At 43.4% G+C, this 16,069-nt stretch overlaps 1 protein-coding gene across 1 annotated transcript in view; it reads right to left on the bottom strand.

The window, feature by feature from the left end:
• The window catches only part of LOC138662260 (histo-blood group ABO system transferase-like), a 179,542-nt gene that overhangs the window by 97,655 nt on the left and 65,818 nt on the right, over window positions 1-16,069 (bottom strand). Inside the window, exons 2-5 of the mRNA XM_069747654.1 lie at window positions 3,702-3,777; window positions 3,288-3,341; window positions 3,137-3,202; window positions 2,947-2,982 (exon numbers count right to left, since the gene is read on the bottom strand). Coding sequence (XP_069603755.1) covers window positions 2,947-2,982; window positions 3,137-3,202; window positions 3,288-3,341; window positions 3,702-3,777 — 232 coding nt within the window. The remainder of the gene's footprint in view (window positions 1-2,946; window positions 2,983-3,136; window positions 3,203-3,287; window positions 3,342-3,701; window positions 3,778-16,069) is intronic.

Raw genomic sequence — 16,069 nt, 5'->3', positions numbered from 1 at the left:
CAGATTCAATTTATTTCTGTGACCATTGTGGGGGTTTTTGTCATTAAACGAGGGGTACCAACAATTTTGAATTCATGTGTGCATATTCTGTTATAGGTTATATTGATTAGCACTAAGCACTTTATTAGCAAGAAGCCCTGACAGCATCTACCTCTTTTGTACTCATCATTTAACTGATTAATACCAGCACTGTTTGTATTTATATAGTAAATCTGGGTATTATTCATGTATGTAGCATTTCAGTGCACACTGTGGTATACTGTTATTTAAGATTGTTTCTAACTTAGATAATTGAGATTTTTGATTTTTGGGGACTACCTGATTTTGCATTAAGCACTTTATAAGAACTAATAGCCCGCAGAAACACTCATCTCACTCCATTTAGCAGACAGCAAACATCTCGCAGCTTAATCTCTTTATTATTTAAAGTAAAAAGTGCCATCTAAATGCTATAGCCTTGGGCACACACTCTCATCACTTTTCTATTTTTTGTTCTTTGTAATGAAATCATCTTCACTTTTTTATGGTAACTATTTTTCTAATAAAGCTTGCCATTATTCATTTATTGTGTGTAGGGCCCTTTCTTCATTTATGGATTTAAGATATTCCAGATTTTAGCATCCAACAAAGAAGATGAATACACTAATTCCGGCCAAGCACCACATTTGACAAACACTGGCAAAAGGCAAAGGTTGTCCAGAAACTGGGACCTCGGTCTTACGAAATTCTAACAGACGACGGAAGAAGACTAAGGAGGAATCGAAGATATTTGAGGAAAACGCAAGAAAGAGATGATTCATGGCCTTTTGAACAGTATCCAGACACCCAAGACAACGAGGCAGCAAGTACAAGTCAGGCACCAACAGTGACAGCTGACCATCAGGGTGAGGACTCTGGCCAGAGACAGACAATATCAGAAGAACTACCAGATGTACCAGATGTAGAAAGTGACACATCTTATATTACCAGAGCTGGCAGAATTAGCAAAAAGCCGGCGCACCTCAAAGATTATATCTAACTGGACGTACTAGGTTAATTTCTAACTTTGTCATAGTATACATTAGTTTAGTATCTTTTATTGTTCCTCTAGTTAAAAGAGAAAGGATGTAGCAATATGTTATATGTTCATGTGGCCTCTAGGGGTCTCACTACTTTAATGTGTGTTCTATATTCTTTGTTTGGAACTTGTTGGATGTTGTTGTACTCGGAATTCATGTAATGGAGGTTGAGACATGATGTGAATAAAGAACCTGGAGATACTCACAGAGTGTGATTTATGACAGGATTCATCAAACAGAACACTTATCCTTATCTTACAAAATAATGGATGGCTGAAGACATATTACACCTGAGTCACTTTTCTAAGATTGACTCTGAAAGGTGGGGCGACAAAGTCCGATAGTGCATTGTTCACAGACAGGAAGTTAGTGACAGTGATGGACTATGTCTCGGGAACTGATGCTCAAAACCAACTGAGAAGGTCTTCTCGACTGGTAGGGCAAGGTGACGTGTGCCTGGTCTTGGGGCCCCTGGTTTATAACAAGTGTTCAACCCCACAAGTTTGAACAGAGGGGGGAGTGTATGAGACAGTGACTGGCATTGTTGTAAATGGCCAGTATGTGTCGCAGAGGAGGAGGAGGTCCTTTGCGCTGGAAGCCTGAAATGTTGCTCTGGAACCTGTAGTTCCACGAGCCTTGTTTTTGTTTATAAAGGGGGCTTACAGGGTTAGTCGGAGAGGACTGGCTAACTGCATACACCCCCACCTATGGAGGTGGTTTCAGCTACATAATGTGACCGTGCTTTGGTCACATTATCTGTGTTGTAAGGTCCGGAAAGAGGACAGGTCTCTGTGTTGGGAGGTCCTGCGGGTGGACTGGATTCCTGAAGAACACATGGGGAGGCCATGTACTTGGATGGTCTCTGTATTGGAAGGTCATGGGAGGGGATCGGATTCTTGAAGAGCGGTGAGACCATGTATCTGCAGTCTGTGACGGCTAACTGCATTGGGGAAGCTACCGACCTTCTGAGGGTCTGGAAATGTCATGTTTGGCCTGTGGAGCAATTCATCATTCGGGACAGTGATCCCAGTTAGGCGGCTTCCCCAGGAACATAGGACTGACAAGGAGTCAGCATGTGGAGTGGAGCTCCTGGAAGGTAACCCAAAGTATGGGGGACTGGGTGCACTGACGAGTGTCAGTAAATGAACTGTGCGGTCATCCACAGTAACTGGACAAAGTGAGGTCCAGCGTGTTTAGAGACTGCAATCTAATGTCGTGTCATGGAGTAAAGTTGTGAGAGACATTGGCAAGGCGTGCGGTCGCCCACGGTAACTGGACAAAGAGAAGTCCGGCGTGTTTAGTGACTGCGATCTAAAGCTGTGTAGTAGGAAGTGCTATGGACTATGTGGTAGGTCTCTGATGTGTAACAAGGCCTACAGTGGTTTACAATGAGTCTAAATAAACCGCATGGACTGTTTAAGGAAGAAAACGTTCCTGTGTGCCTTAAACCCGTTGCCAAGCGAGTGTCCCCCAACACATACAGTTAGCACTGCACTACAGTATGTACATATTGACTGCACCAGCAGAATAGTGAGTGCAGCTCTGGAGTATAATACAGGATGTAACTCAGGATCGGTACAGGATCAGTAATGTAATGTATGCACACAGTGACTGCACCAGCAGAATAGTGAATGCAGCTCTGGAGTATAATACAGGATGTAACTCAGGATCAGTACAGGATCAGTAATGTAATGTATGTACACAGTGACTGCCCAAGCAGAATAGTGAGTGCAGCTCTGGAGTATAATACAGGATGTAACTCAGGATCAGTACAGGATCAGTAATGTAATGTATGTACGCAGTGACTGCATGGGCAGAATAGTGAGCGCAGCTCTTGAGTATAAAACACTATAATCTGGATCAGTATATAAGAACCCAACACACTTACGGAGGCTTTAAGACATTCGGCTTTTCATAAAGCATTCTGGGAAAAAAATAGAAAATATATGTATTAAGTTAGAAATTAATTTTCCTTAAATTCTAGGAAAGAGGATGGGTATTGTTTATAAAGGCACAGTTTTCATATTGTTTACATATTAGAATTGTTAGAGATTAACTCTTTCCTTCTATTTTTTTACCTTTCAAGAGCAAAGTCAAATAGGTGGTCCAGCCGGGAGGCATTTACTAAGGTTTGGGTCCTGGTCCTTTGTGTATAAAATGGAGCATTAAATTAAAATCAATATATTACTAGTAGATTAGATGTTTTATGAGATGTTAGCAGTTACTCACTGAGGATCGCAGATGGTTGCTTCAGAATACCACCTGTTCCTTTTCAAGTTGGCCCTGTAAAACAACAACAACCTGCGGTCATCCTCAAATGTCTGATAACAGAGAGCAATAGCAGCAGAATAGGTAAATACAATCTACCAAAAATAGCCAGTATCAAGAAATTGTCTTAAAGTCAAGCTCACGTAAGTTGAATGATAACAGCAAGAAATAGAGTTAAAGGAGTTAAGGGAACACTGAAGGTAAAACGGATAATGTGCATGGTGCAGGGTTGGAGGGGTGGAGCTACATGTGGGAATAGTTGGTTTTTTTTTTATTCTTGAATCATGCTCCGCCCACTTAGTACCATATCGTGTTTGCATGGTCTGTTGCTTTAAGAAAATCACTTTATAGCTCAGATATCAGAAACTAACTCACCAAAAGAAGAACCCCAGGAACAGCACCCCCAAGTAGATGAGGAAGAAAAAGCATTTCCTCATGCGGCTTTTTTCATCTGGAACAAATAAAAAAAGACAAGTGAGGATAATGCGATTTGAACTATATTAATTTGTGCCTGTTTACACAGATGCAGTCCCCATAGTGGCCCCTGGTGTTTCCTCATGGTGTTTGGTCTCCTTCAATAGCAACAAGTTCTTTTTTAACTCATATAAACCTACATAGAAAAGAAATACCAATTGTACTAATGAGTAAGAAAATTGGATACTAATGGCATAAATCCAAAAAGAGAAAACAAGTATCCAAAAAGAGAATTGACAATTATATAAACTTTATTAGAAAATCAGAAAAAAAAGAACATGATTGTACAACACAATTTAAAAAGCATGAATAGCATGCTGAAACACAGAAACAAAACCAAGTGATGACGAGAGGAGGCGCAGTATGCTAACCGGCCAGCATAAATAATATAGTAAACCGATCAGATATTATAGTAATCCAAGAATAATGGTACTGCTGCCATATAAGAATACATCAATTAATCATCAATACGTGTATTTATCATAAAAAGTGCATAGTACATGTATGATTACTCCAATATTACAATATTTTGTCAAAAAGACATAGGCAGCTAAAACAAGGTAGGTATATGATTGAGGGGAATTAATCCATGTAAAAATACTAACCAGATAGTACACACCCCGTCGTCCTCACTCCCTGACAAAGCGGTAGCGAAACGCGCATTGAACTGCAGTGAGGGGGCGGTGTGTACTACCTGGTCAGTATTTTTACATGGATTAATTCCCATCAATCATATACCTACCTTGTTTTAGCTGCCTATGTCTTTTTGACAAAACATTGTCATATTGGAGTAATCATACATGTACTATGCACTTTTTATGATAAATACACGTATTGATGATTAATTGATGTATTCTTATATGGCAGCAGTACCATTATTGTTGGATTAATAGAATATCTGATTGGTTTACTATATTATTTATGCTGGCCGGTTGGCATACTGCGCCCCCTCTCTTCATCACTTGGTTTTATTTCTGTGTTTCAGCATGCTATCCATGCTTTTTAAATCGTGTTGTACAATCATGTTCTTTTTTTTCTTATTTTCTAATAAAGTTTATATAATTGTCAATTCTCTTTTTGGATACTTGTTTTCTATTTTTGGATTTCTTTTTTAACTCAAGCTTACTGTCCATGTGACAATTATGCTGCGATGTAAAGCATGGAGGAAGAGCAGAGTAGCAGTTTGAGCCTCCACAGGGTCAGTAGATGAATTTCACACTACCACTGACTCCAATAGGCAGCGCATCTAAGTTAGAGCCACTTAGGCAGAGCACGTAATCTGGACTTGCATAGCAATGTCCTGTGGGCTTGATTTTTGCATTGTGAGACGTCTTTTTTTTTTACTTATTGGGGTACTTGCGGGTTTTTCATCACTTTTTATTACTGTAGGTGAAAGAAAATGCAATTCTGGAGTTTTACCAAATAGGTAGAAAAATGTATGTATATTTTGAAAGATTGGCCTGTAGTGATGAGACTGAATTTGTCTATTTATTGAATTATTTTTTTTTTCAGATTGAGAAAGGTGGTGTGATAATATCTGTTATTATTTTTACATTTTAGTAAAAAAATACTCACATTCTTTTAGCCTAAGTTTGGACCATGACTTTACTTTTGTGCTCAGCACGTTCCTCCCTGCACAACATTCGGCTTACAACCACAGGTCGCCTGAAATTCCTCTTAGGGTATGTGTCCACGTTCAGGAAACGCTGTGTGTTTGACGCTGCATAGAGACGCAGCGTCAAACACGCAGCGTCCAGATGTTACAGCATAGTGGAGGGGATTTAATTAAATCCCATCTCCACTATGCGTGGTAACACGCATCCGGCGGCCATGTGACTCCGGACATGCGGCGCGTCTTATTAGATCGCAGCATGTCCGTATACATTGCGGCGACACTGCGCCGCCGCAAAATATATCACAGGGCCCTATGTGTGGGGTGCGATGATTCCGGATGTGGGCAATGAACACATCCGGCATCATCGCGTCCGCAGAAGGGGCGGAGCTTTGGGCGGAGCTAGTTCACCGCTCCGTCAAAACCACTGGCCATCCTGAAGGTGGACACATACCCTTACAGGTCTCTATAAATGGCCTCTAGTGTCAACAGTGAACACTACACCAGCAGCACATTCAGTAAAAGCAGGTCATCCTTCCTTGTATTCATATATTTGATGCACAGAAACTAGATGAGCATGTGGTAGTCACAAAAAAAGAATGGTCCCGGTAGGGAAAACACGATAATCTTGTGGCTACTATACCTTTTAATGGCGAACAACAATAAAATAAACGATGTTACAAAGCAAGCATTCAAGACTTCTAAGGTCCCTTCCTCAGGTACGGTATAAGAAAGTTTCTGAAGAGACACAAATACCGTATATGCACAAACAAGAAAAAAACAGAGTTATGGTGTAATAAATTGATATTTAAATAAACAAACAAATTGAGATTAGAGATTGAATCCTTAATTGTATTAGATTAATTTTGTGAAACACCAAGGTTACTTACTGGTAGCCGGTTTTTCGGGAACCCATGACGGCACACCTGAGAGAGGGGATCCGCCCAGCCAGGACAGGAAACCCTACTGAAAATAAAAGGGCGGTACCTCTCGGTCGCTTCAGTTGGTTTTCAGAGCATGAGAGGCCCCCCTGGTTAGTACACATGGCAATCCAACACCACATCATATTAACTAAAAGCACCCAAAACAATAGTGCACACCGAAAGGGTGATAAAGGGAGGGAATATATGGGTGCCGTCATGGGTTCCGGAAAAACCGGCTACCAGTAAGTAACCTTGGTGTTTTCCCTTCCCCCATGACGGCACACCTGAGAGACTTTTGTAGAAAGAAAAAACCTTAGGGAGGGACCACCGCTTGGAGTACCCTTCTACCAAAGGTTAGGTCAGCAGAGGAGGAAAGGTCTAGCCGGTAGTGTTTGAAAAAAGTCGAGGGTGAGGACCAGGTAGCGGCCTTGCAAATTTGGTCAATTGATACCTCAGCCTTCTCTGCCCAGGAGGAAGCCATAGCTCTGGTGGTGTGAGCCTTGATGCCGTCAGGAACCGGAGTGCCACTTGCAGAATAGGACAGACTAATGGCCTCCCTGATCCATCTAGCAATGGTACTTTTAGCTACCCCACACCCTTTTTTACTACCCTGAAAGGCTACAAATAGGGTTTGATCTTTCCTCCACTGACTAGTCATGGTCATGTATTGTAACATGGATCTCCTCACATCTAACATATGGAACTTTTGTTCCCCCAGATTTTTAGGATTATTACAAAATGATGGTAACGTAATCTCCTGACTCCTATGAAATTTTTGGACTACTTTGGGGAGATACGCTGGATCTGGTCTTAGGATTATCCTGTCATCAAGAATCTGAGTGTAAGGAGGGCATATTGATAGAGCTTGTAAATCACCTACCCTACGGGCCGATGTTAGGGCTACTAGTAGGACTGTTTTCAGGGTGAGTAATTTAGGTGATATGTCCTGCAAAGGCTCAAAAGGATCTTTGGTTAAAGCCTCAAAGACCAGATTTAGATCCCAAGAAGGAATTTTGGGGATAATAACCGGTCTAGATCTGCCACAGGATTTTATAAATCGTGAAACCCACCTATTAGATGCTAGGTTGCAATTATATAGGGCCCCTAGGGCTGAAACCTGAACCTTAAGGGTGCTAGTTGCTAATCCTAGTTGCAAACCCGTTTGTAGAAATTCTAGGATGGGACCCACTGGAGCTACATCCCCTAACGGTTCACCCAAGAAGTCTAAAAATTTCTTCCAGGTCCTACCGTAGATTCTGGATGTTATAGGCTTCCTGCTTTTTAACAGGGTGGAGATTAACCCTGGGGAGAATCCTTGGCGACTCAGTAACGCCCTCTCAAATTCCAGGCTGCCAGATGGAAGCCCTTCACCTGAGAGTGGGTCACTGGTCCCTGGGTTAACAGGTCCGGCACATCTGGCAGGATCCACGGGTCTGTTAACGACATGTGCCTTAGAAGGGAGATCCATGGTCTTCTTGGCTAGAATGGAGCGATGAGTATTATTTTCGCTTGGTCTTCTCTGATTTTCCGGACTACTGTTGGAATCATCACTATCGGGGAAAATGCGTAAGCCAGAGAGAATTTCCACGGTATTAGTAGGGCATCTACCGCGAAAGGATGTTCCTTTGGGTTCAGTGAGCAGAACTTTTTCACTTTCTTGTTGTGTGAGGTGGCAAATAAGTCTATCTCTGGTGTACCCCAGGCCTGTACTGTTTGTTGAAATACCCCAGGATTCAGGGACCACTCCCCTTGTCTCAGAATTCTGCGACTCAGAAAATCTGCCCGTGAGTCTTCTACACCCCTTATGTGTAGTGCTGTTAGGGAAGATAGGTGTTGTTCTGCCCAATGAAATAGTAAATTTAACACCTCCATGAGGTTCCAAGACCTCGTCCCCCCTTGGTGATTGATGTAGGCCACTACTGCTCGATTGTCTGTCATAATTCGAGCATGGCGGCCCTGGAGCAGGGGAAGAAAATGTTTCAAGGACTTTTCTACTGCCCATAGTTCTTTTACGTTTGAGCCATAGCTCTTTTCTTGGGAGGACCAAGTTCCTTGAACTGAATGGGATCTTAAGTGAGCTCCCCAACCTAAACCGCTTGCGTCGGTCGTGATGATGTCCTCGACCGGTTTCTGCCACTGGACTGCCATAGTGAGATGTTCCTCTATGGTCCACCAGACTAAGGAATCTTTTACATCCCGATGAAGATATAGATTTCCTTCCAAACGCCCTTTTAACAGTCTTTGGGCTGACAAAACTTCCCACTGTAGTTGTCACAGGTGGAATTGTGCCCACCCTACGGCCGGAATGCAAGATGTTAACGAGCCTAGTAGGGACATTGCTTTTCTTAGGGTCATCTTGGGTTGGTGTATTGCTGCAGTGGTCAAGTTGATTATTTTGGCTACTTTGTTTTCCGGGAGGAGGCAGAGCTGACGTTCTGAATCTAGTATTAACCCTAGGAAAGACTGTACCTTTACTGGAACTAATTTCGATTTGGGAACATTTATCATCCAACCCAGCTCTATTAGAGTTGATGTCACTACCGTTATCTGATGGGAGCAATCGGCCTCTGTCTTCCCTATCACAAGAAAATCGTCCAAATACGGGACAATCACGACATTCCGGGAATGGAGATATGACATTACCTCTGCCATCACCTTGGTGAAGACCCTGGGAGCTGTAGATAGGCCGAATGGAAGGGCTGTATATTGGTAATGTTTTACTTGGTTTTGTATGTAGAGTGCCACTCTCAAGTATCTCCAGTATCCACAATGTATTGGAATATGGTAATACGCCTCCTTCAAGTCTATTACTGCCATGAAGCAGTGAGGAAACAGAAGCTTTGTGGTTGTATTGATGGACTCCATCTTGAAAGAGTGATTGTCTATTGAATGGTTGAGTTTTCTTAGGTTGATTATGGTTCTCCATGAACCATCGAATTTCTGTATCAGAAAGAGGGGGGAGTAAAACCCCCTTCCTATTTCCTGAACCGGGATTTCTTGCAAGACATTTTTTTGAATCAGACCAAGGACTTCTGTTTCTAGAGCTAATTGTTCCTGCTGGACTTTCCTCCGAGGAGTTATTACAAAATTGTGCCTGGGTGGATGGATAAATTTTATTTTTAGGCCGTCTTTTATAATATTTAGAACTCAGGTGCTCGGGGAGATGTTTATCCAGGCTGGATAGAAGAGGGAAAGTCTTCCTCCAACCTGTGATGTAATGTCATTGGGGGGATTTTTTTTGCTGAGGTAGAGGGCCCTTTGAACATATAGCCCGATCTCCTTTTATCTTTGAAATCCCAATTTCTCCTATCTCCTGGAGGTCTGCCTCTATTATATCTTCTCCGAAAAAAAGGTTTTTTAGGATCCTCAGGGAAGGTTGGAAAGGCTTTATTTTTGTCTCCTGCCTGTTCCAATATCTCTTCTAACTTTTTCCCAAAGAGGAGTTGACCGTCGCATGGGATGGAGCAAAGCTTATGTTTGGATGGCAAATCTCCCGGACACCCTTTGAGCCATAAGGCTCTCCTGGCCGCGTTGGAGAGGCCCGCTGCTCTAGCCGTTAACTTCGCAGTGTCTACGGAGGAATCTGCCAAGAAGACTGCTGCCCCTTGAACTAGGGATATGTTTGCAAGAATGTCATTGCTAGGAACTTTATTCCTTAGCTGGTCTTCAATTTGTTGTAACCAGACCATAAGGGCGCGAGCTGTACAAGTTCCAGCTATAGCTGGTTTCAGGCCTCCTGCCGCGGCTTCCCAGATGTGTTTCAAGAACCCAAGTGGCAGCGTGACTCCCTCAGCGTCTCAGCACGCCACCAGCGCTCCAGGCAATAGAACGTGCACAGTGTGGGCACATCGTATGCCCAAGCAGCTTTATCTGCTCAGTTACGGTCTCCATTAGTGCCTCTGAAATTTGCCTCTACATATAGTGTCAGCATACTCATGCATCTGGGTATATGTCCAGATCCTACGCTCCAGATAAACTTGCTCTGAGGAAGGTCCACAAAGGACCGAAAACGTTTAGCAAGATACGAGCTACAGCTGATCTGTTTGTCCTGATGCAAAATAAATGACTTTATTTTCTACAAGCATTATTGAGTGCCAAGTTTTTTGATACAGTTGATTTAAGGGGCTGGAAACCCTACTTGAGCACCTCTACTCACAAATCTATAGAGTGCCGTGTATCTTGTTCGTGTTTCAAGAACCCATCTGCTTTTTTTGTCTAGTGGATCTTTTAGGACCCCTGAATCTTCTAACGGAAGGGATGATCTCCTCAAGGATTTGGCTACCGCACCGTCAATCTTAGGGATTTTCTCCCATGATTCTGAGTCGGATATCTCCTTTTTGATGAAGAAGGTAGGGTACCCATTTTTTCAGGTTTCTTCCATTCTTTTTCGATCAATGCCTTGATTTTTGCATTGACCGGAAATGTTCGCTTCCTTTTTTCTTCTAAACCGCCAAACATGACAACCTCAAGTGACCTAGGCGTTTTTTCCTCTTTAAGACCCATAGCAGTTCTGACCACGTTAACTAATTTTTCTACATCCTCAGTTGGGAAACATGGACGCCCCCCTGTATCACTATCTGAGGAGGAATCTGAGGACTGGACAGAGGCGGAAGAGGTAGAGAGAGACCGTAATGATTTTTGACTCCCTTGTTTCTGAGAGGCCTCCGAATCCGTAGACACTTTACGGCTTTTCCTCCCAGCTTTTTTGAGGGCCAATTTTAAGGAGTCTTTTATCTCTGCCTGAATTATGGCTTTAAGGCTCGTGGCAAAATTAGGGGTCTCTTCCTGAATAGTTCTATTAATACAGTCAGCGTAGAGGTCCTTCTGCCACTGAACTGCAAGCGGGGCTTTACAAAGGGCACATTCACGGTTCTTTGTTTTGCCGCTAGATTTCCTCGACCCCTAGTGATCAAACAGAAAAAATGGACCCTGTTACCATAAGGGTGACATTCACGTAGATCACTCACCACCGCCGACCGTCAAGGGTACCGATTTTGGAGGCTGGACAGATGCACGTGTAGTGTCCTTCCTGGACGCTGAAGAGTCTTGCCGGACGGGACGGCCGCCACTCCTACCACTTGAGCGGCTGCTCCTGTGCTGGTGGCTCGGCAAAGCATCTGATGAGAGCTCCTGACGCTGCTGCTGCTGCTGCTGTAATGGCGGCGGCTGCTGCTGCTGCTCCTGTTGTCCCACTTCTATGTTGAAGCTTGTGGACATGAGCGCGTCTTCTGTGGTCAGACACCCTTTTATGGGGGACCACTGCACTCCCTGACTCCTCCAGTGCCCAATAGTGATCCCTCCCCTCCTCTGCCGCGTCGCCGGAGTCTCCCATTCCACCGGCCGGCGTTTCTTCATGGGCGCCGCCATCTTGGATCCGGCGCCCGCCCCCGACGTCACACGGGCACGCCTATTCCCAGCGTGCCCTGCGCGTGACGTCAGACGGGCGACCCGGAAGCGGCCGCCGCACCTGGACGCCAGCAGAGGGAGGAGGGTGGCGCGGCAGCCACGGAAGGAGCTGGAACCTCCGACCGTGCTGCAACAACGCCCGCTCGGACGCAGAGACCCGGGGGACCTGCGGACGGCGCTTCCAGACTCCCGAACCCGATGCACAGGCGCTGCCTGATTCTTCCACGCCGGGACGGGACCTGGGTAAGTGGAATCACCGCCGTGTTTCGGTATGAGGGTCCCTGTCAGGACAGGAAACCCAACTGAAGCGACTGAGAGGTACCGCCCTTTTATTTTCAGTAGGGTTTCCTGTCCTGGCTGGGCGGATCCCCTCTCTCAGGTGTGCCGTCATGGGGGAAGGGAAAAGTTTTATAGTCCTAATATCCAGGTAAGATCAGAGGCCTGGTGCCCCCCTGTCTCTGGAGCAGATTCCTCAGATTCTGTAGTGAGTCACAAACCCTCCAGACAGATTAGTCCTGTGTGGATGGAATCAAAGACTCTAATAAGTTTTTATTCCAAAACCCTGTGTTGTTTTTTGTGGTTTGAAGTTGCCTTTTAGGGTATGTGCACACGTCCGGATTTCTTGCAGAAATTTCCTGAAGAAAACCGGAAATTTTCTGCAAGAAATCCGCATTTTTTTTTTGCGTTTTTTTTTGTGTTTTTCTTAGCACTTTGCAAGCGAAATTAGCTTGCAGAATGCTAAAGTTTTCCAAGCGATCTGTAGCCTCGCTTGCAAAACTGTCTGACAGGTTGGTCACACTTGTCAAACATAGTGTTTGACAAGTGTGACCAACTTTTTACTATTGATGCTGCCTATGCCGCATCTATAGTAAAAAATAGAATGTTTAAAAATAATTAAAAAATTAAAAAAATGGTTATACTCACCCTGCAGACAGCCGATCTCCTCAGCGGCGTCCATTCCTATAGATGGTGTGTGTGTGTGCAGGACCTTCGATGAAGTCGCGGTCACGTGACCAATCACAGGACCGCAACGTCATCGTAGGTCCTTCACACAGACCATCTATAGGAACAGAAGCGGCAGCATGCAGCGCAGAGAGTCGGGAAGACACCGGGGCCATCAGAGGGTAAGTATATGACTATTTTTTATTTTAATTCTTTTTTTTTTTACTAATTATATGGTGCCCAGTCCGTGGAGGAGAGTCTCCTCTCCTCCACCCTGGGTACCAACCGCACATAATCTGCTTACTTCCCGCATGGTGTGCACAGCCCCATGAGGAAAGTAAGCAGATCAATGCACTCCTATGTGTGCGGAATCCCGGCAATTCCGCATTTTTAAAGAACATGTTGCTTTTTTTTCCGCAATGCGATTTTTTCGCGGAAAAAAAAGCAACATTTGCACTAGAAATGCGGAATACACTGTAATTAATAGGAGGCATATGTAAGCGTTTTTTTTATAGCGAAAAAACGCGAAAAAAATGCGAAAAATCCTGAACGTGTGCACATGGCCTTAGGGTATCTGCACAGGATGCGGATTTGCTGCGGATCCACAGCGGATTTTGCCGCGCAGAAACGCTGCAGATCCGCACTGTGATGTACAGTACAATGTTAGTTAATGGGAAAAAAAAAATATATGCACATGGTGCGGAAAAATCAGTGCGGAATTGCTGCAGATTTCAAAGAAGTGCATGTCACTCCTTTTGTGCGGATCTGCAGCGTTTCTGCACCCCTCCATGTTAAAAATCCGCAGTGCCAAAATCCGCATAAAAACCACACAAAATACACTGCAAATCCGCGGCTGCGGATTCTGCCAGGAGATGCGGATTTTGTGCAGAAAAATCTGCACCTCTTTTCTTATATTTCTTAGTATACATTTTTTGCAAAAAACGTATCAACCAAATACCCTGTATTTTACATCTTTTACTAGCACTTGCGGATTACTGCAACATTTTTTCAAACTGAGTGTTTTTGGTTTTACTATTCTCTTTTGTGTCTTCAGGTTTCTTGGTGGTGTGTGAACATGATCATACAGACTTGTTCACTGTGCAAGTAGCCCATGTGTTCCTGTTTCCTGTTACCTCTTTTCTTATGTGTGCACATAGCCTTAATATGACAACTTTCATATTGTTTATGTGTCCTGGACCTCAGAAATGTTTGGCCACCAGTAATGTTTTTTTCATCTGTGATTGTGTGGTGATGAAAACATTTACACCACTAATCTAATCCGATGAAGGATTCATTCTTTGAGCTCAGTTTGCTTATTTAAATGTTCATTTATTATACTATACCTCTGTTGTAGGGGATTTGTGCATATGTTTGTGTTTCTTCAGAAACATTGTTATACCATGCCTGAGGAAATGACCTAAGAAGTCCCAAAAGCTTGACTTGTAACATCATTTATTTATTTATTTTTTAGCCGTTAAAAGGTATTACTATGAGATTTTCCTGTTTTTTTCAACTGGCTAACACGGTACCAAACACCTTTTTTCCTTGTAATTATCACCAGCATGCAACTATCAGCACTTTGGATTGCAAATAACACATCATTTACAGTGGAAGCACATGTACATAACAGTTGAGTAATGTAAAGTGCTGCGGAATATGTTGGCGCTATAGGAATAAAATTATTATTACTGGCACAAACACAAAGTAAATTACAGGCAGCGATTTGCTGAAGAAATCAACCAACTAAAATGTCAGCTGATTTGTCCTATGCTGTTTTATCAGATTTCTGGTACCTGACCCTGGAGTGCAGCACTTCTAGTACCAGTGAAGAGTTTTCTATATGTTATTACAGGATAGTACCACTCCATACACAGTGCCAGTGCATCTCTAACCATAGTCTGACATACTATACACAGTACCACTCCATACACAGTGCATCTCTAACCATAGTCTGATGTACTATACACATTACCACTCCATACACTGTGCCAGTGCATCTCTAATCATAGTCTGATGTACTATACACAGTACCACTCCATACACAGTGCCAGTGCATCTCTAATCATAGTCTGATGTACTATACACAGTACCACTCCATACACAGTGCCAGTGCATCTCTAATCATAGTCTGATGTACTATACACAGTAACACTCCATACACAGTGCCAGTGCATCTCTAATCATAGTCTGATGTACTATACACAGTACCACTCCATACACAGTGCATCTCTAACCATAGGCTGATATACTATACACAGTACCACTCTATACACAGTGCCAGTACATCTCTAATTGTAGTCTGATGCACAGTACCACCTCATACGCAGTGCCAGTGCATTTCTAATCATAGTCTGATGTACTATGAACAGTACCACTCCACACACAGTGCCAGTACATCTGCAATCATAGTCTGATGTACTCTACACAGTACCACTCCATACACAGTGCCAGTGCATCTCTAATCATAGTCTGATGTACTATGCACAATACCACTCCATACACAGTGCCAGTACATCTCTAATCATAGTCTGATGTACTACACACAGTACCACTCCATACACAGTGCTAATGCATCTCTAACCGTAGTCTGATGTACTATACAGAGTACCACTCCATACACAGTGCCAGTGCATCTCTAACCGTAGTCTGATGTACTATACACAGTACCACTCTACACACAGTACTAGTGCATCTCTAATCAGTCTGATGTACTATACACAGTACCACTCCACACACAGTGCCAGTGCATGTCTAATCGTAGTCTGATGTACTATACACAGTAGCACTCCATACACAGTGCCAGTGCATCTCTAATCATAGTCTGATGTACTATGCACAGTACCAACCTATACGCAGAGCCAGTGCATCTCTAACCGTAGTCTGATGTACTATACACAATACCACTCCACACACAGTGCCAGTGCATCTCTAATCATAGTTTGATGTACTGAGCACAATACCACTCCATACACAGTGCCAGTGCATCTCTAATCATAGTCTGATGTACTATACACAGTACCACTCCATACACAGTGCCAGTGCATCTCTAATCATATTCTGATGTACTATACACAGTACCACTCTATACACAGTGCATCTCTAATCATAGTCTGCTATACTATGCACAGTACCACGCCTTCTCTTGTTGAAGACACCAGTGTCACACCTACTAAACTAACGATGGCATGCCAAAATCCTTGGTGAGTGAGGTGTGAAAGGATGGAAAATTGTCCACTTTCAGTGTTATTGGTGCCATATTGTGCTGACTGAATAACATTGTTGCAGTGTCATGTATCTGGGGCTCAGCTAACACCTTGCAAATGTGTTGTTAAACATTTATAGGGATGACTTTCCAAATCTGCTTGACAGAGGGTATACGTGAGTTC

The sequence above is a fragment of the Ranitomeya imitator genome, chromosome 2, assembly GCF_032444005.1.
Source record: "Ranitomeya imitator isolate aRanImi1 chromosome 2, aRanImi1.pri, whole genome shotgun sequence".
Classification (NCBI taxonomy): Eukaryota; Metazoa; Chordata; class Amphibia; order Anura; family Dendrobatidae; genus Ranitomeya; species Ranitomeya imitator.
This window is presented reverse-complemented; position numbering and strand designations above follow the sequence as displayed.